This window comes from Gasterosteus aculeatus, chromosome 16 (assembly GCF_964276395.1).
Source record: "Gasterosteus aculeatus chromosome 16, fGasAcu3.hap1.1, whole genome shotgun sequence".
Lineage (NCBI taxonomy): Eukaryota > Metazoa > Chordata > Actinopteri > Perciformes > Gasterosteidae > Gasterosteus > Gasterosteus aculeatus.
In genome coordinates this window covers 12,564,173-12,585,274 of record NC_135704.1, presented here as the reverse complement: position 1 = coordinate 12,585,274, position 21,102 = coordinate 12,564,173, and the positions used below count along the sequence as shown (strand labels likewise).

The window sequence follows — 21,102 nt, the reverse complement described above, 5'->3', positions numbered from 1 at the left end:
TTGTGAAATGCACAAGGCGTCCCTTAAAGTAACATTTGGATCTCAGGATTAGAAAAGGCAATTACAATTTGGTCTCACAAAGAATCAAGACTTGTAGTTGCAGATTGTGAGTTTGCTCCTTTTTGGCTTTGACATTTTACACTGAACAATATTCTAACGTAGGGCTTCAAGCATTGAACAAATGCATCAGCATTCAAATGAAATACATTTTTGATTCTCAAATGGTAAATGTGATACACTTGAAACCTGACTAAAGTCAACACAACACACGAGAGCACGAGTAAATACAGATCATTGAGGTTTTTAATAATCATCAACACATTTATGTACAAAGCAGGCAATGTCATATTCAAATGATCCAAAATGCATTTCTATTTTTTTTTTTCTTTCTTTTCCGGTCATTAAAATAGCTACAGATAACCCCATGGAATCAATTCAACAGTTCAACTACACTTTTGGTACAGTCAGTATAGTTACAGTTAAACAGCCCTGGGTGCGGGACGTCGACAAACAGATCCAGAATAATGTTCCCTCCAATGAAAATAAACGCATTATGAGTGAGCGATTCCATAAAAACCTCACCCCTGCCAGTCAGCCCAAAAGCTCCAAGTACACTTTTGTTCTTCAGTTACCCAATGAGAACAAAGCATCGAATGAATCGTAGACCCCGTTTAACCAGATGCAGCTCAGACAGAAGACCTGCAAGAGGCCGGAGAAACATTTACAAGTGAAGCCGATATTAAACGCAGAATTGGAATAAATGAAATGGGATTTTTTTTTGCTTTTACAAGCTCTTAATTCTTTCCAATTAGACATGTGATGTGGTTTTAGTTCTTTATTCAAGAAAAGCATCTTGAGACCAGGAACCTGATTGTCCAATACACAGAACAGTACAGAGCGAACTTTGTTCATTCAACTCTAACCAGTAGTCATTTGTCACCTCCAGCACAGCATTATGAATTATGCTCCTGTGTGTGTCTCTATAAAAGTCAATAGAAATTGTGTTTTAATAGTGTAAAACAATAAAAAGGCAAAAGCATATCCAAAGCGGATTTTGAAAACAAAAAAACAAAACCTCATGTATGAATGTCACAGAAAATTTGAAGTGATCTTTTAAATGAATAATAATTAACATTTACATTCTACAGTGGGAAGGAAGATACATTTTCGCCCATCCGTTTTATCAAATTCAGATAAAGCTTGGTGGCTCAAGGTTCTATCAGATCTTAGTTGTGATCTGGATCTGGAATTATGGGTATTATGGTAGATTCTGTTCTGTTGGCAAGGTCCCACCATCTCCAAAATCCGAATGAACCAAGATTGCTCAAAACTCGAAACTCAAACCTGCATGAAATCGGATAGAAGCCTCCCATTCAAATGTCTTTCTTCTAGTTTTAAAATACTATTGTGGCAATTCCAAACTGATATCAATGGCATGGAGCTTGTGCATCCTTTCGTGTGTTATAGTTGCCTAAACACACACACAACACTGCATGTTAGGTTGGTGTCAAAAGAGTAACAGATGAAATGCCCATTTACATCTACAGCAAAAAGGTTTACAAGTTGGTAAAAAAAAATCCCATCAAAGCCCAAATGAAAGACTAGGATAGAGTCCAAACATTAGGTTGGGGTCACTTAAAACAGAGTGAACAAAAATCACACCCAGGGAAGTGCTAACTGAATTAGCTACGTATGTCGTAGCCAAAATACCATTCCTTCAACATAAACCCAATCTGGCATCCTGCTCCAGGATTCATGCGCGGTCACTCCTGCCCTGCACACCCAGGCTTTGGAAAACAAAATCACATGTGAGCATCTAACAAACCGTTGTCTGCATTATTTATTTAAAAAGACGGGGACTAGAGATAATCAAGGGAAATACAGAAGAACAAGGAAGAAGTCTCCACTTAACAGTTCTTTTAGAAAGCATAAAAGCAAAACTAATTTTGAGAAACTAAGGTTTTACAACAAAACACTTGCGCCACTAGTTAGTTTGGTTTGTTTCCTCTTTATGTCAGTAACCGCTTAAAATGTGCAGCAACATTGAGGTGGTGAAAGTCACTATATACACACACACGCACACACGCCAACAATCATACAACTGTGCACACGTTAGTGTGCCCAGTTCACTGCGTGGCATCACAGTCTCTCTCGCTCAGAAACAAAAGTGGGGAGCTAGGAGGGGCAGCGGCTGGTGCCTGAATGCCTGCTTGTGAAAACTTGGATGCTCTTCTTCATGGAGTTTATTTGGGTTCAGTCAGCTCATCTGGCTGCCAAAAGGGAACTGTGTGAAGGCAGGTCCTCCGTTTGTTACGCTCACCCATCAGTCCTTTTGAGGGTGGTGGCTGTGTACAGACAAGAGAGAGGGGGGGTTTGGTCACCATTTAACATCCAGAGACAATGTTAGGTCTGATTTGAACTACGATGTGTCCACTTAATATGCAGAGTACAATCCCGGCGAGGGAAAGGGTGATGGCACGTCCCTCGTTAACGCATGCCGGGGAAACTTCAGTGAACAGTTTGAAAAGCAGAAGTGCGGTTTAGTGAGTTTGGCTCATCGCGAATCATCTGTGAAGTAGACCCGTCTGTCGCAAGTGCAATGCGGGACGCTACAGTGCGGCATTAAATATGCAGCGCTGTACTAAATATAAGTAAACGGAAATTCAAACAACGAAGGCTGTACGGATGAATGACCACATAAATGGATTCCCGGCAGTATCGCTTTAGTCAAAAAGGGAACCACTATGAAGGAAAAGGACAGACTATTAAATAAGAGTTTATGATCTTTCTAACGGGGCGCAGGGAGCCGTTTTGCTGGCTCTGTCGCACTCGGAAATCTGTTGAAGAGTGCGTCCTAAATAAAAATGTATTAATACGGAAGGATGAATAATAACTGGACACGGTCAACATGGTTGATTTTAAAAATGCATTATAAAGATGTATTGTGTTTGAAAATGAGGTTCTTTCATTTGGGATAATGAAACTGTGTGCAACATACAAATTAAAAAACAAGGACAAACATTTTAAGAAAAAAATATTAGAAATGATACCTTGAGAACGTGGCAATATTAGCTTTCATCATCTGAGACATGTGGTTTAGCGATGGCCATCTCCTCCTTGCTATTTGCGATCATCTTACACTTCTACAAAAAGGAGAAAAATAAAATCCACATCAGTTCCTGTGAATTGGTACAGTCTTGCACACAATACCCTGAACAGTACAAGTTCGTTGCGCACTCCTCCACACGCTTTCGTTCAAATCAAACATGGTTATTGTCAGAGCATAATCCCTCTCAAACAAGGAGGCACATTGAGAAAGTTCCCCCCTTACCTCAGTAAGCTCTTTAATGGTGTGTATGTTGGCTTGCTGAGTGACCTTCCTCTTGGCTTCCTCGATGTGGTCCAGGTTGAGGGTCGGCGTCGGGGGAGCGAGACTCGGCGGGGGCTTGTTAGTGATTGTAGGAAGCGGGGCCAGGGGCGGCATGGACGCCAGGGCGCCCATGTTGGTCAAGGCAGCAGTCATAGTGGCTGCAGTCATGCTCGCCATAGCGGCACTCATGGTGATGTTTGACATGCCGGACATTCCTGGAATATTGGACATCCCCATCTGACCCATATTGGACATCCCCATGCCCATTGGGAGAGGTAGCGGCAGCGGTAAGGAGAGAGGCGTGGGAGACGGGGTGGGTAGAGGGAGCTGGAGGATGGCTTTCGGACGAAGACTCTCAGGAATAGGCACCCCGGCCTTAGCACACATTGCAGCAGCATTAGCTTTGGCTATCTCCAGCAACTGGTCTTTATCTGAAGAAAGAGAGGGAGGGTAAAGCGCCGGGATTAAGCATAAAAGTAGTGAAGACAAAGGCATGCATCTGGGAAAAGACTATTCATACAAATATTCATCTTGATGTGAATGTCCATGAATGGATTACGGTACCGAGCTCGGTGAGGCGCGGAGGAGTCTTGCTGGTACTGCGTCGCGGCCGGGACCCAGAGCGGCGCTGTTTGCGGAGGATGAGAACTGGAGAGTGGCTGGGCTCCCTTTTCCACCTGTCTCGCCTGTCGAATGAACGACTGCGAAACACCGGGCGCCTTCCCCGACCCCTTGATCGAGACCTGCGTCTGCGATCGGTAGAACGAGACCTCGACCGCCTGCTTCTGTCCACGGATCTCTTTCTGCGGCCAGTGGAGCGGCTCTTGGACCGCTTGCTCCTTTCCGTGGACTTGGACCGCCGCCTCCCGCGGGGATTGGGGGAGCGGGATCGTCTCTTTCGGGCCGGAGAGCGGGACTTGGATCGGCGGATTCTGGTCCTCGACTTGGAGTGAGACCTCTTACGCCTCACGGGAGAGCGCGTCCTCCTCCGGCGGGCGGGACTTCGAGATTTAGATCGGCGTTTCTTCCTTTCCGCTGGAGAGACGGAGTCCCTTTTCCTCACAGGAGACTTAGACCTGAGAACGTGATGGATAAGACCGATGAAAAGGGCTCCGTGAATCTACTTTTAGGACACACAGAAACAGCTTTTTGCACACACACACTCATTCTACAAACCTCGACGGCTTCCTTCGGGATGAAGACTTGGCCGTTGATCGTGGCGCTGGAGAAGTCGATCGTGGCGCTGGAGACGTCGATCGTGGCGCCGGAGACGTCGATCGTGGCGCCGGAGACGTCGATCGTGGCGCCGGAGACGTCGATCGTGGCGCCGGAGACGTCGATCGTGGCGCCGGAGACGTCGATCGTGGCGCCGGAGACGTCGATCGTGGCGCCGGAGACGTCGATCGTGGCGCCGGAGACGTCGATCGTGGCGCCGGAGACGTCGATCGTGGCGCCGGAGACGTCGATCGTGGCGCCGGAGACGTCGATCGTGGCGCCGGAGACGTCGATCGTGGCGCCGGAGACGTCGATCGTGGCGCCGGAGACGTCGATCGTGGCGCCGGAGACGTCGATCGTGGAGCCGTCGATCGTGGAGCTGGAGACGTTGAGCGGGACGGTTTCCTTTGATCCGTGGGCGAGCGGGACTTGGAACGCTGCTTAACTGGAGAGGAAGAAGCCTTTTCTTCATCCGATCCTTCCGAGGGACCCGGCGCAGCGACTGGTTCTCTGGACGCAGACCGGGACCTGGGAGCAACTTCATTGGCTGAGCTGAGACACTCCTTCGGTTCCTCGTTGTGGGTGGGAGAAGGCACCTGAGGTGGTTCTGGCAATGTTTCCGTGGGTTCCTCAGCTTGGGGGATGGCAATAACTGCTGCGGGCACGGGTTTCCAAGCACCTGCATGGAGCGTTGGAACATGTCATGTTATTTCACTGCAGCGGTAACAAGAGATTTTAGCTTTTATTTTTACTGGTTGACACTATATTGTGTTCATACAGGTTTTCCAAATACAAATGCACTGTTAAAAGGCATTAGGATCAGACGGTAACTTCTGATGAGTATTACACTCGTGTGAGGGTTACTCATCAAATTCATTTATAGTAAACAATTGTGGAGAAGAGGAAGTTGAGCTACACCTTTGTCTTAATAATAGAAGGCTGATACTCATGTTAACTAAGTTTTTTTGAAAATGTACTTTTACACTTAGATATAAAATAAAACTGACCTGCTGGAGCCACAACTACTGCACTTTCCACAGCGGTCTCTGCCTCGGGGGAGGAAGGTTTTATCTCTTTAACAGGAAAGGCCGACGTGGATCGGGCCGGGGAGGAGTTGTCCGACCGCGCATCACTCGACTCCGACCTGGACCTGTTCAAGCCCACCGAAACGGATTTAGACTTTGATCTTCTTTCACTCGGAGGAGATTCAGATTTCTTCTTTACGGGCAGCGGCGAGTTGGACTTTGACAGATTCCTTCGCGACAGCGAGCGAGACTTGGAGCGCTTGCCGGACCTCGGAGGGGAGCGATTCCTCCGGGCGGGGGAGCGGGAGCGCCGTTGGGAGGGAGGGGTTCTGGATTTGGTCCGCTTGCGGGGACTCTTGGATCTGGAGTGCCGGTTGCGCTTAAGGACAACAACCGAACGGGATCGAGTACGTCGGCTCCTGCGGGTCGAGCGGGAGCGCGAGCGGCGGGACCTGGGCGGCGGGGACCTCCTGCGTCGAGACGTGGATCGACTCCTGGAGCGCCTCCCCCCCGTGCGTCTGGCTGGTGACCTGGAGCGACGGACGGGACGTCTTGATCTAGAAGTGGAGCGCCGCTTCCTAGCAACAGAGCGCGACCTGGAGCGCCGGCCGACAGCCCCACTTCGCCTGGGCGAGCGGGGCCTGGAGTGCCGCCGACTCCTGCGCGGGGAGCGAGACAGAGAGGGAGACCGGCGCCCACCCCGTCTGGGGGATCGCGACAACTTTCTTTTCGGAGAGCGGGAGCTTCTGCGTCGCTTGGGAGACACGGACAGTGAACTCCTCCGGCGTTTAGGGGACTTGGACTTCCTTGGAGACCTTGACCCCTTCTTCCTGGGTGTGAGGGAGCGAGAGGTGGAGCGGGAGTGGCAGATATCTCTCTTGAAAGGCTTTGGGGAGCGGGAGAGTGACTTCCTCTTAGATTTAGGGGACCGAGAGGGGGACAGCTGCCGGCTTTTTAGAGGAGTTGGGGACCGTTTTTCTTTAGAGGTCGACCTGGAGCGGGTTCTTGACCGCCGTTCTTTCGTTGCTGCTGCTGCCGCCGCTTGCCCCGGCAGCTCCCTAGTGGCACCAGGCGTGGGCGAACGACTGGCACTTGAACCAGACCGCTTAACTTCACGGCCCCTGGAAGGGGAAGGAGACTTGCATGTGGAAGAATCCCGCTCAGTCAGCGGAGACTTCTGAACCGAATTGGACTGATCTTTCGGGCCTGGCTCGTCTCTTGTGGTAGTACCTTCTTGTTTAGGGATGATGTCAGGAAGCTCCTGGGCGTGGCTGAATGTACCCTCGTGAGTGCCCTCGGTTTTAACCGTTGCCATTCCCGTTACTGCATCCTGGCTTGCAGGGGGCGATCGCATATCTTTTTCAGATTGATTGGTATTGCTTCCCTTCTCTCCAGGCGGAGACGCATCCATATCTGAGATCTCCTTTTTCTTCACTCCAAGCAATTCAGATTTTTCTCCTCGTTTGCTTTTTGAAACAAGTTTTGACACCGGTTCCTGCAGTTCAGATGCTGCAGCTAAAGAGTATTTTCCATCACCGGCCGCTTTCCCCCCTTCACCTTCAGATTCTGAGCCTGAAGCAGAGCTGCTTTCAGATGGGGAGCGAGATGGGGATTTCTTTTCCTGCTTTTCATCTTTCTTCTTCTTCTTTTTCTTCTTCTTGGCAGCGTGTCTTCTGTGTTTTTTGGATTTTGCGTCTCCCTCTGTATCGGTACGATCTGATAGAAGTGACAAGTTAAAAAAAGAAATATATAAAATAACACATCCACTACTTTTAAAGAAAGTGGCTTGTGTAAGAGTCTTCTACCTGAAATGACATCCCTTTTCCCATCCTCCTTCAGCCCAGCTTGGTCTACGGATCCTGCAGCTGCTGCTAGTCTGGCACTAAAAAAAAAAGACCAAGAAAAGGGAACATTGCATTTCATAATCTCCTTTGGACATTAAAACAAATTAATTTAGCAGGACTGACTCAGACATATCTACTTAGATAATACTGAATATTTGGACAGATACCCTATTTTGCCGCCACACAAGACACCTGGATCAGTGAAGATATAAAAGCTCACACTTGCCATCAGAGCAAGACAAAAATAAGGCATGGAGGATCAACCTTTTAACACGCGTAAAAACCAATACACCCTTCTGATAATGTTATCATTCCCATCAGAAAAACCCAAGTGGCAGCACAGGGTCACTCCCTAGATCAGCTGCTTAAAACAAAACCAATATGAGGTTGCAGCGACTTGCATATTGGTATATATCTACTCTATAAAACTGACAATTATAACACTTTGATGATGTATTTGTCATCTTGTAAAAATTTAATTTTTTGCAAGTAACTAGAATAAGTGAAGTTTCTTGACCGAGATGTTTTGCAGCGATATAGGAGACCAGTTTAACTGTAGCTTCAATCAGCTGACTAAACAGTCATTTATGTCATAATTTGCACTGTGTGTTCTTACTGTATGCAAATACACACTGTAAATGACAATGATAAAAATGAACAGGTAACTTGTAGGATTCCTGACGTTTCACACGGAGTTATGGCCCTTAATTCTTTTCTGAGGAGGTTCGTGGCCAATGTTGAAAAAAAGATAAGCACAGAACCCTGTTGTCAATGATTGTTCTTAGAAAAAAAACATTTAGTTACAATTGGAATTGGTAAGTCGGGCTATTTTGAAGTAATCGGAATCTGCCAAGAGGATGGCAATGATTGCATCTCTAACCAGAATACATTTTGTAATGGTAACACATGTTCCTTAAACGGTGGCTGTGTCGTGGATATGAAATTGAAAAGGCTAAGATATAAAATACAGACATATTGGTAGCAAACTAAAACAAGATGTGCAAACTATAACATTTATTGAAACAAAGAAATTCTGACCTGGCTCTGGTGGTCCTGGCGGGATTTGAAGCAGGTTGTTGATCTACGTCGGACTCTGCGCCAGATTCGGAGCTGCTCTCTTTTTCCCCTTTCCTCCTCTTCTTCTTCTTTTTACTCTTGTGCTTTCTGTGCTTCTTGTTTTTTTTGGGGGGTGGCTCAATCTCTTCCTTTGCTTTCATGTCCGCTTTCTCAGGTGCCTCATCTTCACCTGCACAGGACAGACAGTATTTCAGATTTCATTTGATAAATCGATGACATGTAGACAACCTAGTAGCAGGTAATTTTATTAGTGCCGCACTTTAAATGAGTGACCTTAATGCAGAATTAAAAGAAACTAAATCCAAATAGTCAACGTATTTGTGTTATAGTCACTCACCTGAGGGGATGTGCACTGCACATTCCATTGTGCTGGTGCCACTGGTTTTGTAAAATGTCCCCTTTAATGTCACAGATCTGCTGCTTCCTCTTTCAACACTGGCAGGGGAAACAAAGTTATTGCAGTACAAGTTCATGGCAATGCTACAGTGAATACCAACAAGTTATTTGCATGGACCATGTCCAATTTGGTTGCTAAAACTACCAGTCTCCAAAATTGACACTGACTTGATACGGATCTTCAGCAACGTGTGAACAAAAAGGGGACAGTTATTATTTATGAATAAAATAAAAGATAATGCCTAAATGCTTTTAAACTTAGTTTAACCTAAAGTTGGTCTCAGCACAAATGCCGGAAGCTGAGGATCACAGTGGATGATTACCCTTTGCTTTTGATTTTCCAATATGTACCGTTTCCAGTAAGGTTACGTTTAGAAAAATTCCACGGATCTGCCAAAAAGATGAACTACCTTCAGGAAAGGAACAGTCAGCAAGCAACTGAAGGCAAAAGACCTGCTTTAACATCAGTGTTGGAAACTGGGCCAGAGGTGTAGAGACACGATGGAGTAAAGCGCATCACCATCTACGACCATAAACCAGACGCAACAAAAGGACGCTGTACGGCTTACTTTCAGTCCGTAAATACTTCCCGACACCAAAAAACAGTTCCGAAGTCCGGAAGTCAGTACGGGAAAGGGCAGTCGTCCTATAATCGTTAAATTTCCACAAGTCAGCTTAAGCGTCGCTACCGTAAAACGTAGCACGAGAAACACCGCCAACTAAAGCGAACGCAACGTTACTCATAAGGGCGATGGAGGCACCACGTTCACGCGGTTAAGCAAGTCAAATAGCATAGGAGTACGCATACACACTTTGACTTATTCGATATCAGCGATGCTAAAACAAAAGATATGAGGTTATGTAGACAAAACGTTTAGCTAACGTAAGCGCTAAAGCTAACGTTAGCCATGGACGATGTGACTGCCGACATGTTACCTAACGTTACGATTTCAAATAGCGTTAGCACAAAGTTAGCCCAATTGTTCCCCGCAAATTCTTTCTCGTTGCAGTTACGCTAAAAACGGGTGATTTTAATGGTTTAAAAAAAGCAGCGCGGACAATCTTAACTTTACACGAAAAGGAGGAACCGACGTGCGAAGCAGCAACACATATTTAACAGCGTTAACGTTACGTTAGATAACACTGACCACGGTGAGGCCTGCTCAGCCGTAAACACCGTCCACATCCATTCAAAGACCACCGCAGCTAGCTTTCGATAATTACGTTGAATTCATACACACACGGCTTAGAAAACAGTTTCCCCAGAAACGCAAACGGTTGGGGACATTTACACGTCGCACAATGTACAAGCTATAATGGGCAAACATGCTGCCCCGCACGCCGCGGCCTAAGCAGCGAGCCACAGCCTGCTCGGTTCCCCTCCCTCGCCTAGCCCTAGCTCCTCAGCGTGCAGCTAGCTTTCCGACTTTAGCATGTTTGCTAGGACATTTAGCTATCACTTGTTCCAACAAAGCAAATTCGTTCGCTAGTCGCACCTATTGATTCTGCTGCATATATTTACCCAGTTTATACGCCGTGGATGCGGTCCGCATGTAGAAAATGCCCGGTAGGTGTAGTCATTCAATGCGTGACGCCAAATGATCGTTGAATATGCTAACCGTGCACGTTAGCCGACTACCCGATCCGCCATGATGAGCAAAAGTATCCCGAAATGCCATGCTGCGCGGTTTCAATGGCGGCGTTACTGTCTCCTAGGCAACTACATGCTCCATTGCAGCTTAGATATTTTACGATTCGTGACAAACCAGTAAATTTTTCTGAAATACATTATATATTCATTATTTTATCTATAGCACAATCTTTAAAAAATCGTTTATCCTACATTGGATAAAACGATGTCAGATGTGGATGCCTCAGACTTTGAAAATGTGTCAGGCATCAACTCTTTTGTATTGTCATGTTGGTACTCAATGTATACGCCAAGATACAGTGAAACTTAAATATTACGGCCATTTTAGAAATAATAAGAAGTGTCTAACATAGTTTTTCCACACAAGGTAAATTCCTTTGGATTAAAGGAAGTATCAAAATTTCACTTTACGAATCTGTTTTTTTTTTCATTAGCGGCTAATATATACCGTTTAAAACTCAACGTGACAATGAAGTAAGGGGTCTATGCAATTTATGTAGAATTTATAAATTGTGGAGACAATGCTTTTATTCTGAAAGAATCAGTTCGGAAGTCTTACTGTGTTTATGAAGCTCTCCATACACATGTTAGTGCAGCTAACAAGAGGATAGTGGTTCTGTTTAGTTGGAAAGCCATTACCAGCAATACGACATGAAGAAGAGGTTTAACATCAACCTAGACGACACGGCATTTGTCAAAGAAAGAACCCCGGTCGGTATTTACAAGAATAAACGTTACCTCTTAACTTCATGACGTCAGCTAGCTAGCTTTCCAGCTGTCAACGGCTACTACCTATTTGGAATTTAAAATGCCCCAACGTTATCTACTTTGCAACACAGCGTTTTGTTCTGAAAATGCTTGACGGAACTTCTTTTTGTTTTCCAAGATGCATTTTTTATAAATCTCGATTCTCAAAAAAGGATTTCCATTCAATTGTGTTGCAGCCCAGGCCGCAGTTTCAACCTTCATTCAAAGGAGGCGAAAACACCTCCGGCTCTGCTGCATCCTCAGCGAAGGCTGCTTCTGAGCCCGTGGAGCGGCCCTTCTCCTATGCAGATTACATCGTGCAGAGCAAACGCACCGTGGCTGCTCCTGCTCAGACAGAACGCTGCTCCAAACTGCTCCAAAAGTCATTGTGTGAGTCGGATCCAGTGTCCTCTGCATCGGGTAGATGTGAAGGTGAAGGTGGATCTGAAGGAGATAAGAAGAGCGAGGACCCGCAGGTGACCGGCACACACCAGAAAGAGGGCAACGGTCACCCGAGGTCAGATCCAAGTCCGAGCCTGGGTCCAAAACCAGTAGGATCTGGAAGCAGCATTATTGTCAGTCCTCGACAGGTACGCATGTATGTCCCTCCTCACCTGGGCAGCAACTCCCTCCATCTATTCATCCATCCATCCTCTGCATATTCGTATTCACATTCATAGTTTGACTCTTTTCCATTTTGTTCGCCTGACTTCCTCTAAAGCAATCTCCCTTAATAATTGTATGTTTATTTTAATTGTAATTTTCTTATTCAGAGGGGGAATCCTATTCTGAAGTTTGTGAGGACTGTCCCTTGGGAGTTTGGAGATGTTGCACCAGATTATGTCTTGGGTCAGACAACTTGTGCTCTCTTCCTCAGGTGAGTTTGTATGAAGCGTGTGCACATACAGTGCATCCGGAAAGTATTCACAGCGCTTCACTTTTTCCACATTTTGTTATGTTACAGCCTTATTCCAGAATGGATTAAATTATTTTCCTCAACATTCTACACACAACAACCCATAATGACTTTCCGGATGCACTGTATATGAACAGACACATTGGGCAACATTTTTTTGATGACCATTGATTTTTTTTAACCCAATATTTGATGTGCACAATGTTATTTTTATATATTTTTGTTTCTTATATTGTTTTTTTTTTTTTTGCAATTTTTTGTTTTTGTTCAAAGCCTGAGGTATCACAATCTCAATCCAAACTATATCCATGACCGTCTGAAGCAGCTTGGACATACTTTTATCCTGCGAGTCTTACTGGTACAAGTAGATGTGGTAAGTAACAACAAAAGTAAAAAACTTTAAGAAAATACGTTGTTTTTTTCCTCTCGCCGATATTATTTTTTAATCACAGAAAGATCCTCATCATACGTTGAAGGAGCTCGCTCGCATCTGTATCATGGCTGACTGCACTCTCATCTTGGCTTGGAGGTAAGACCTGCAACAGATTGCCAAGTGGACACAGACAGAGAGGAGACAAGAGACTGTGCTTGGAAACTCTTAAGTGTAAAAAAAAAAAAGTAATGCCTTTTCTCATTCTTCAACCACTCAATTAAAAAAAAAATCGTTTTGTTTTTCTGTCTCGCCACGATCGACAAATTTGGAACTACTAACATTTATAACAACTAATATTTTCTTTCTGTTGACTTGACAGTCCAGAGGAAGCGGGTCGTTACCTGGAAACATACAAGTCATACGAAAAGAAACCTGCAGACTTATTGAAGGAGCAGGTTGAGAAAAACTACCTGTCAAAAGTGTGTGCATTTCATTTTCTTTAGTTTAAAGATTTGTTGGTTTATAGGTTATTGCTATTTTTATTGTGATCATTTTGAAAAATATGGAAGATTTTTTTTAATGTGACTGAATATAAGCAGTCACAGAGAATGTCAAGGAATATGAGTGTAATATATGTAGGTTAATATAGGTTTCTAGTCTTTGAACAATGCAATCACAAGTGGAGTGTTTTTTTTTTTTAAGGTAACTGATTGCCTGACCACTGTGAAGTCTATAAACAAAACCGATGCCATTACCTTGCTGTCCACTTTCTCAGTGAGTACCACTACAGTGAAAATGACTCATCAGATTGCTCCTATACTGCATCATTGGCCATGCACAGACTAATCCACACACTGATTTTTATGAGGTGATGTATTGTGAGTTTTTTTCCAGTCTGTAGAAGGAATCATCAATGCCTCTAAGGAAGACTTGGTTCTCTGTCCAGGCCTCGGACCCCAAAAAGTGAGTGAAAATGCCACTGGCATTTTTCAATGTGTGCCATATGAATTTACCGAAAATACATGGAACTTTTCTTAAATGATCATGTTGGAATGTTGTGCTTCCAGGCACGGCGACTCCACGATGTGCTCCACAAGCCCTTCCTCAAGTCAAAGACAAAAGACAGCTGAAGCTTCTTCCCAAGGAATGCAAAGACACGCAGTGTTCAGAGGACTAAAATTATTCTATAAACGCTCCTGCTCTATTAAGGGGAAGGTCGAACGGGGTGCCTCTTAGACTGACAATCAGCTACGGGTGTTTAGCTGTTAGAGCTATACGCTGATTCAATGCTGTATTGAGCTAAGATTAATGTTGTTTTTTTATTGCTTAATTAATTTTGTATAATAATAATAAATATGTTGTAATATTTGTTTTTTGTTTACTGTGCAGGGTACTATGGCCCTTTTTATTACAAAAACCCCTGAAAGTATTTAAGTGATTTGTATCTTGATAAATATATATTACTTAGTAGACGGTGCTACAGGCAGTTTTCAAATGAAAGCAGTGTTGCCTTTAAGAGCCCCTCCGCTATTACGAACCTACGTTTGTAAATTAGCGTATGGTCTTACGGTTTGTCAAATCTCGGTCTAAGTTGAGATGTAGCAATAGAAAGGACACATAGGAAATGAAATCGATCATCATTTCACAATTCGGAAGAGTTTAGTTAGATAGTCTTTTCATGTTGGTATCTCAAGGAGGGAGAAGATAAACTAAAGTTTCGATAATTCCGCCAGCACGTAAAGACACGGTAACAAACACGTCAAAACCGGAAGTGTTCTTTCCACGCCAGTTTAAACGCACGGTTTTGTCTTCTTGATTTAACACTTATAACGTTAAATATGCTTATTTATCTATCTTTATTTATCTCTCGGACAGTTAATTTCTTTCGTGAAACCGAGCAGTAGGCGAACTGAAATCACAACAACAACCGCCGCCGCTATAGAGATGCAGGCGGAGAACGAGGAAGAGGATGCTGTGTCCGTTGAAGAGTATGTGGCCCGGTCTAGCTTCACCAGAAATGACAACGACCAGGTTAGATACCGACACGGACGTTTGGAAGACAACCGTTCCCGGTTTGCTCTAACAGCTTTTAATTTGTTTGCCCCGCAGCTTAGTTTTAGCAGCGGGGACGTGCTGCTCGTGCACGCCAAAACGTCTTCAGAGTGGTGGTGGGCGGAGTTGAGTGGGGTCAAAGGTTACGTTCCTGCCAGCTACCTGCTCCAGGGCGCTGAGGAGGAGGAGGAGGAGGAGGACCCATGGCAACATAAAGAATACTTCGGCAGTTATGGGACACTGGTTAGAAGCTGTTAGGGATCATTAGAGAGATGTCTGCACGTTGGTGACAATACCAAACATCAACATGCAAAAAAAACTGAAACTGATTAGTTTGCTAATTCATCACAGTGAACATATTTTCTATTGTCCAAAGTTATGTTAATCCTACATAGTGGCAGAGTTACAGGGCCTTGTTATTTGGCGGTGTGTTGTAGGACAGCTTCACAGATTCCAGAGAGCTGCTGAAAGGTGTTACGTTCACGGAAGATGGTGCAAAATCATACTCAGAATAGATATGTGATTCATTTTAAAGCATGTCTTTCAAACCTTGGAAGGTCAGCATTTCAAAAAATGAACCACGCAGAAAGACGCATCAAAACAAAGCAATCACTACTCTTCCCGAGGGCAAAAATTAAATCTGTGATGGATTATCTTTCAACCAAGTTTTCAAGGCTCCTATCAGGATTTTTTTTACTATTGTGAAATAACAATTGTAACAATGCCTGCCTGTAAGGTAGGTAGACCCATTTAATCCAAACATCCATCCATCCATCCATCGTCAAACCGCTTATCCTGCACACAGGGTCGCAGGGGGGCTGGAGTCCCAAACATACATATTTATTTAAAAAATATGTCATTTATTGTAGAAGTATGCACTTAGTGGGTCTAAAAAAATAACGTTGCAAAATGACAATGAAAATGAATATTCATATAAAAAAATAACAATTTAATGGAGGGATTTGGTTCTGTTTTTGCAAAAGCATTTCCCGGACTGTCCCATTTATTTAGTTATTTGTATTCATATATCTTCATCTGTAATTTATATCAGTTCAATTTCATTGTTCCTTTTTTTTTTAAATTATCATCACACAGAGGCTTCACTTGGAGATGTTGTCTGATAAGAGCCGCACTGAGGCGTACCGGCAGGTTATTCTCAGCAACAGCGCTTCTCTGAGGAATAAGGTGGTGATGGATCTTGGCTGCGGGACTGGCATCATCAGCCTTTTCTGCGCTCAACTCGCAGAACCCTCAGAGGTGATGCAATCAATACGACTGGTGGGAAAGGTTGCTAAAACGCTGATGCACGCTTACACAGAACCACACAGGCTGCTGGTTATGCTGTGAGTCTATGTGTATATACCGGCTCAGATCCAAAGACGTATGGCCATGCATACACGTGTTGGTGGATGGACCGTAAAAAAAATGAAATTAATTGGCACTTTTTATTCCTCAACTCCCTTTGTCAAAACCTGGTGCCTGTATTACCCAAAAGGCAACTAAACCTCTGACTATTCTATCAGAGATTTAGGTGTGTTATGCTATTAGCAGCTTTTTCACATGTGCAGTAGTGCTCCCCAAGATGTGTTTAATTGGCTAATTTTCACTTTTAGGTGTCCACAATTTCCCAGCCCATTTGGCCAAGCAGTTATCTAACTCCAATCTTAACTTTCAATTTCCAAGAAATGTGATAAATGTGGAAAGTCAGAATCTCAGGTCTGCCCAAACTCCTAATACTGGTGCACCTACACTCCCATCCGCTGGACAAGGTGTGTTACTGCATATTATAAACACCACGGCGTTCACACTGTCTTCGTCTATCCGTGGTACTGTAGGTTTATGCCGTGGAGGCCAGTTCCATGGCAGAGTACACCAGGCAACTGGTGAAGCAGAACGGCTGCGAGGAGTTGGTCACGGTGCTGCAGGGACGAGCCGAGGAGATCGAGCTCCCTGAGCAGGTGGACGTCCTGGTGTCGGAGTGGATGGGAAACTGCCTGCTGGTAATGATGACCACGTCCCCCCTACTCATTCACGTGTGTTATTGTGAGTTGTGTCCTGCTGAAGGTGCTTTGTCCCAGTCGTATTATAGTTTGTCTGTCTCTGCTTCCTCTGGTCTAGTTTGAGTTCATGGTGGAGTCGGTGCTGCTGGCCAGGGACCGCTGGCTTAAGGAAGGTGGCGTCATGTGGCCGTCATCTGCCGCACTCAGCCTAGTGCCATGTCAGGCCGACAGCTATTATGCCGAGACGATGGCCTTCTGGGAGCAGCCTTATGGCCTGGACTTCACTCCTCTTCAGTAGGTTCATCTCACTGAGCACTGCACGCTCTCATTTATACTTTTTCTACCGCTAACACAGCCCCAATATTGAATATCATTTGATTCCAGTTTTTGGGGGGATTTCTTTATTTCAGAAGTGAAAATAATGTGCGGTTCCAAGTAGTAATGCTATTTATGCTAGAAACGCTTGGGATGGCCACACGTACGGCAGCGTTATTACTGAAATACAATGAATGGTAAATAGGGCATGCGTTAAAGCAACGGATTAAATGTGTTCAGCTGTCGGTGTATTCAATGACTCTTCATGCCACGATATTTAACTTGTTGTTCAATCACACAAGGGATCTGTTGCCTCATTAACATTGCTATTCACTTTTTTTTGCAACATGTTACATTACTTCAAAGACACACTCGCTTCTTTGTTTATTACGTTCATCCCTCATTCTGCGTGTAGTAACTGTGTTTTCAAAATAGATCCAGTGTGACTGATCCAGCAGCCCCCTCAGGCTAAAAGAAAAGTCTGGCATCTTTTTTTTTCTTCTTTTTGTTTTTTACTGTAAGTTGCTTTATGTTGCCTTGAAACAAAAATAAACATCAATTTTACGACTGCAGCTAAAGTGCACCTACACCGCTGATTGGTATTACGTGGCGTAATAAGACTTTAGTATTTCAATTTGATTGAAATCCTTTAGCATTCTGGCAATTTTCTATGTTTTAGTGAAAAATAGTCATGATAGAAAAGTAGAAATGTAAATGTTGTGCCCAGATACAAGGAGACCAGCATGTTGCTGAAGAATGAGGAAAACAGCTTTTGTTTAAGGACAGGTGTACAAGGAAACGAAACCCTTTGTGTTGCAGGCGATTACTCTTTTGATGAGATCTATTCATTGTTCCGATGTGTGTGGGTGGCTGTCACAGGTTTGTGGAGTTGTGTTGTCACATTATGCACAACGCACACACTTTAAGTTTGAGATGGTGACCATCTGTAAAGGGGATTTGTTCAACTTGTCCCCCAGATTGTTTTTTGTAAACTTTGATATATTTCTCTTTGAAACAGTGCCTCCTTTTTTTTCTCTGGTGCGTGTCTTAGTACAGAGAGAAACTACATCAAACGTTACCTGAATTGCCTTCTCGTGGAGGGGGTGAATTTGTTTAAAGTAGAAAAAGCTTCAGGCGCCACCATGATGAAGGCTTGATAAGTCAAATGTGTTTGCTGAACAAGGTCAGCTTTGTGCAATGCAAAAAAATACCATCGCATTAAAGAAACGTATCTTTTATTCTAGTGAGTTATCTCACGGAATGTGTGTGTTGGCTGTATAAGTTATCTGTGGCAGTAACCTCATTTACCCCTTTGTGGTGAACACCCCGTCGCCTCTGCAGGCCCCTGGCACAGCAAGAGTTCTTCACCAAGCCCAAGTTCAGTCACGTGATTGAGCCCGAGGACTGCCTCACTGCGCCCTGCGACGTCCTGCAGCTGGACATGTACACCCTGCAGGTCAAAGACCTGGAGGTACAGCTTGTCCTTTTTTTTCATTTGGAATTGTTCCTCTCCACACACTTTCGATTTTTTGCAACGAGTGCACTTTGTTTAATTTCCCAGGAAATAAAGGGTCACTTTCATTTCCGTGTGGAGAGGTCTGGTGTTTTTCACGGATTCAGCGCCTGGTTCAAAGTTCAGTTTGAGAGCCTGCAGAGGGGAGGTGCCCCCGTGGAGCTCAACACCGGACCGAACTCTGAGTATAACAGCAAAAACACATTCCAACAACATTCCAACAGCCCATACTGCTAATTCAAATAATGCTAATAATTTAGGCTTCATAAACGATATCTGAGTGTATCTCTGTTACAGGCTGCAAAGAACGTTGTTATACTCATGAGTCTTGGTGTCTGAAATGGTTTTCTCTTCAGGCCCACACATTGGAAGCAGACTCTGTTCATGCTGGACAGGCCAGTTAGTGTGCATGCTGAAGACGCCATCAGCGGAAGCATCAGCCTGCACAGGAACCCGGTCTGGAGACGCCACATGACGGTCACTCTGCACTGGAGCGTTAAGCGCAGCCGGGAGGGAACAGGCGGCTGCCAGGCAGGACGTTTATTGCTCTCTTTCTAGTGCTTACAGTGTAGATTAAATCTGCTTTATTGACAATGTCCATAAAAGCGGTGGTTGATCGTTTTATTCTCTCGCTATCAGCCTCTCCAGAGTACTCGTTTGACCTCTTACATGTAAACGGTGGCCTAGGATTTGCTCAACTGCATTTTCATTCCCTCCCTCACTCCGTCCACAGGTTGGGACAAAGAGTTTCCCCATGTGGAGGTGACAGAATTCTCCGTCGGCATTGGTGATCCAAATACATCCTCTGTCGAGTCGAGGGTCAGTGAGGTGACCTGGAATGAAGTGTGAGGCTCATCTGAGGCGACTCGTCGTCCCGTGGTGTTGAGCGTGATGACTACAGGCCCAGGTGAAGCATACGGCTCACTACGAATCATGTTATAAGAGTGTCACTGTGGAGCGTTGGCTTGGTGGAAAGAGGCTTTACAAGACGATGATTGATATCTTCCACATTCATTAATTCATTTCATGTACATAGTCATTTGTTTGACTGCTATACATATCAGTTTTGTATTGGTTTAAGGAAACATTAAGCATGGATTTGATGGTTTAGATACCATTTTATATCTTCAAAGATTAAAGTGAACGAAGTACATCAATGAAATGCTACAGTCACAACTTGCAATTAGCCCAATGTGCTGAAATAGGCATTGAATAACAACATTGTGGTACACAATAAATGAATCATTAACAAAATAACTTGGAAATGAATAAACTTGTTTCTATATATATATGTTACAGTATTTTGGGAGATTTTTTTAACCACAAATGTGCTGTTTGACCCTTTCTCAAATCATTTGTAAACATAACTTGTCATCGGAGGGTGCAAGGTTTTCAGTTCTCAATTTTTTTAAAATTTCCATCAACATGACACTACATGAGCACTTTTTGTCTCTGCCTCTTCCCCCCTTCTGGGTCACGGCTCCGTTTTACTCTTTGCTTTGGCTCTTGAGCGCGTGTTGACCTCCGAGGATAAAGGCTGAGCGGCTAACGGTTCGGGAGGCGGCGACCCGGAGAGCGGAACAAACTGGGGGGGTTTAACGACTTTGTCATCAACCTCCTTTCCCGCACTTTTATCCCTTTTCTGCCTCAAGTGTTTATCGCAGTGTGTCACGAAAGTATCCAGCTTGGCGAAGGTCTTGTTGCACACTTTGCAGTGATAAGGCCGCTGTCCTTTGTTGAGGCGTATGTGCAGCCTGATGTACGAAGAACGCACAAAGGTGCGGCAGCAGACGCCACAGTTCAGATCCGCGTCGCCGCTTGCGCCCTGCTGCTGGGTCTGCTTCGGCGCCGCGGCCGGTTTGGCCCGGCCGGACGACTCCTCCGCCTTGTGCGCGAGCATTAGAGACAGCGAGCGAAAGCCTTTGCCGCACTGCTCGCACTTGTATGGCCGCTCGCCCGTGTGCAGCCGGACGTGCGCCAGGAGCCCGGCCTTCTGCGTGAACGACTTGTCGCAGAAGGTGCACTTGAAGGGCTTTTCGCCCGTGTGGAGGCGCTGGTGGGTCTTCAGATGCGAGGCGCGGCCGAACGTCTTGCCGCACTCGGGGCATTTAAACGGCCGGTCCCCGCTGTGGATTATCTTGTGTGCCATCAGGTGGGAGGACTGGTGGAAGAACTTGCCACAGGTGTTGCATCTGAACTTCCTCTCCTTGTTGTGAGAGGCCAGGTGAAGGGCCAGGTGGGTGGAGGAGATGAAGGTTTTGGAGCACAGGCTGCAGCTGTGAGGGTCCAGGCGGGGGCGGCGGTGCGGGCGGCGCTCATGCGGCCGGCTGCCCCCCGCCCGGCAGCCCGGGCATTTGGGGGCGCCGGCTGCTTTGTCCGCACGCTGCCGGTCAGGTGGGGCAGCAGCGTCGTCCGAACGGGAGTCGGGCTGCGGTAGGAGGCCTCCACAGTCCGAGCAGTGCTCAGGCCCGTGGTCCATATCGCTGGGTTTATTCAACATGGTGCAACCTACACCCGGGCAGGGCGGGGAGTGGCCGTCGCCGTTTGACGCATCACGGGGGGCATCTGAAAGGAGACGAACACATCGTGGTTATCGCGCTCTGTGGCT

The 21,102-nt window shown here is 45.3% G+C and overlaps 4 protein-coding genes across 5 annotated transcripts; 2 read left to right on the top strand and 2 right to left on the bottom strand.

The window, feature by feature from the left end:
* Positions 1 to 285: 285 nt before the first annotated feature.
* On the bottom strand, positions 286 to 10,879 carry sona (SON DNA and RNA binding protein a). Of its 2 annotated transcripts, none has more exons than XM_040200781.2 (10): positions 10,450 to 10,879; positions 8,869 to 8,966; positions 8,493 to 8,700; positions 7,416 to 7,492; positions 5,593 to 7,326; positions 4,547 to 5,264; positions 3,935 to 4,446; positions 3,332 to 3,801; positions 3,051 to 3,143; positions 286 to 2,345 (listed from the first exon to the last, which is right to left on the bottom strand). In XM_040200781.2, exons 2-9 carry the CDS (start codon positions 8,894 to 8,896, stop codon positions 3,069 to 3,071), a joined length of 3,822 nt encoding a protein of 1,273 aa, XP_040056715.2. In that variant the 5' UTR covers positions 8,897 to 8,966; positions 10,450 to 10,879; the 3' UTR covers positions 286 to 2,345; positions 3,051 to 3,068. The 2 variants fall into 2 exon arrangements, with proteins under 2 accessions (XP_040056715.2, XP_040056716.2); XM_040200782.2 differs by having other exon boundaries at positions 9,251 to 10,675.
* Positions 10,880 to 11,122: 243 nt separating this feature from the next.
* Positions 11,123 to 13,985, top strand: ercc1 (excision repair cross-complementation group 1). The gene is made up of 9 exons (XM_040200791.2): positions 11,123 to 11,289; positions 11,523 to 11,915; positions 12,099 to 12,202; positions 12,515 to 12,614; positions 12,694 to 12,770; positions 12,994 to 13,093; positions 13,317 to 13,388; positions 13,509 to 13,577; positions 13,682 to 13,985. The coding sequence occupies exons 1-9, from the start codon at positions 11,230 to 11,232 to the stop codon at positions 13,742 to 13,744; spliced, it is 1,038 nt and encodes a 345-aa protein (XP_040056725.1). The 5' UTR covers positions 11,123 to 11,229; the 3' UTR covers positions 13,745 to 13,985.
* A 306-nt stretch (positions 13,986 to 14,291) lies between these two features.
* Positions 14,292 to 19,788, top strand: prmt2 (protein arginine methyltransferase 2). The gene is made up of 9 exons (XM_040200790.2): positions 14,292 to 14,645; positions 14,724 to 14,909; positions 15,762 to 15,923; positions 16,502 to 16,666; positions 16,785 to 16,960; positions 18,323 to 18,452; positions 18,543 to 18,679; positions 18,851 to 19,025; positions 19,228 to 19,788. Exons 1-9 carry the CDS (start codon positions 14,559 to 14,561, stop codon positions 19,258 to 19,260), a joined length of 1,251 nt encoding a protein of 416 aa, XP_040056724.1. The 5' UTR covers positions 14,292 to 14,558; the 3' UTR covers positions 19,261 to 19,788.
* Positions 19,593 to 20,994, bottom strand: LOC120833577 (uncharacterized). The gene has a single exon (XM_040200792.2). The coding sequence runs from the start codon at positions 20,992 to 20,994 to the stop codon at positions 19,969 to 19,971; it is 1,026 nt and encodes a 341-aa protein (XP_040056726.2). The 3' UTR covers positions 19,593 to 19,968.
* Positions 20,995 to 21,102: the final 108 nt, after the last annotated feature.

What these genes read in the sequence shown, in the direction of transcription:
- sona (XM_040200781.2), bottom strand. Translation starts at nt 8,896, where the DNA reads ATGGAATGTGCAGTGCACATCCCCTCAG. An exon ending in GCCAGGACCACCAGAGCCAG is followed by an intron (nt 7,493 to 8,492) that starts GTCAGAATTTCT and finishes TTTTTTTTTTAG; the next exon opens with TGCCAGACTAGCAGCAGCTG. An exon ending in TCCGCGCCTCACCGAGCTCG is followed by an intron (nt 3,802 to 3,934) that starts GTACCGTAATCC and finishes CTCTTTCTTCAG; the next exon opens with ATAAAGACCAGTTGCTGGAG.
- ercc1 (XM_040200791.2), top strand. Translation starts at nt 11,230, where the DNA reads ATGAAGAAGAGGTTTAACATCAACCTAGACGACACGGCATTTGTCAAA. An exon ending in TTGTCAAAGAAAGAACCCCG is followed by an intron (nt 11,290 to 11,522) that starts GTCGGTATTTAC and finishes ATTGTGTTGCAG; the next exon opens with CCCAGGCCGCAGTTTCAACC. An exon ending in AGAAAAACTACCTGTCAAAA is followed by an intron (nt 13,094 to 13,316) that starts GTGTGTGCATTT and finishes TTTTTTTTTAAG; the next exon opens with GTAACTGATTGCCTGACCAC.
- prmt2 (XM_040200790.2), top strand. Translation starts at nt 14,559, where the DNA reads ATGCAGGCGGAGAACGAGGAAGAGGATGCTGTGTCCGTTGAAGAGTAT. An exon ending in CCAGAAATGACAACGACCAG is followed by an intron (nt 14,646 to 14,723) that starts GTTAGATACCGA and finishes TTTGCCCCGCAG; the next exon opens with CTTAGTTTTAGCAGCGGGGA. An exon ending in AACACCGGACCGAACTCTGA is followed by an intron (nt 18,680 to 18,850) that starts GTATAACAGCAA and finishes TTTTCTCTTCAG; the next exon opens with GCCCACACATTGGAAGCAGA.
- LOC120833577 (XM_040200792.2), bottom strand. Translation starts at nt 20,994, where the DNA reads ATGTTGAATAAACCCAGCGATATGGACCACGGGCCTGAGCACTGCTCG.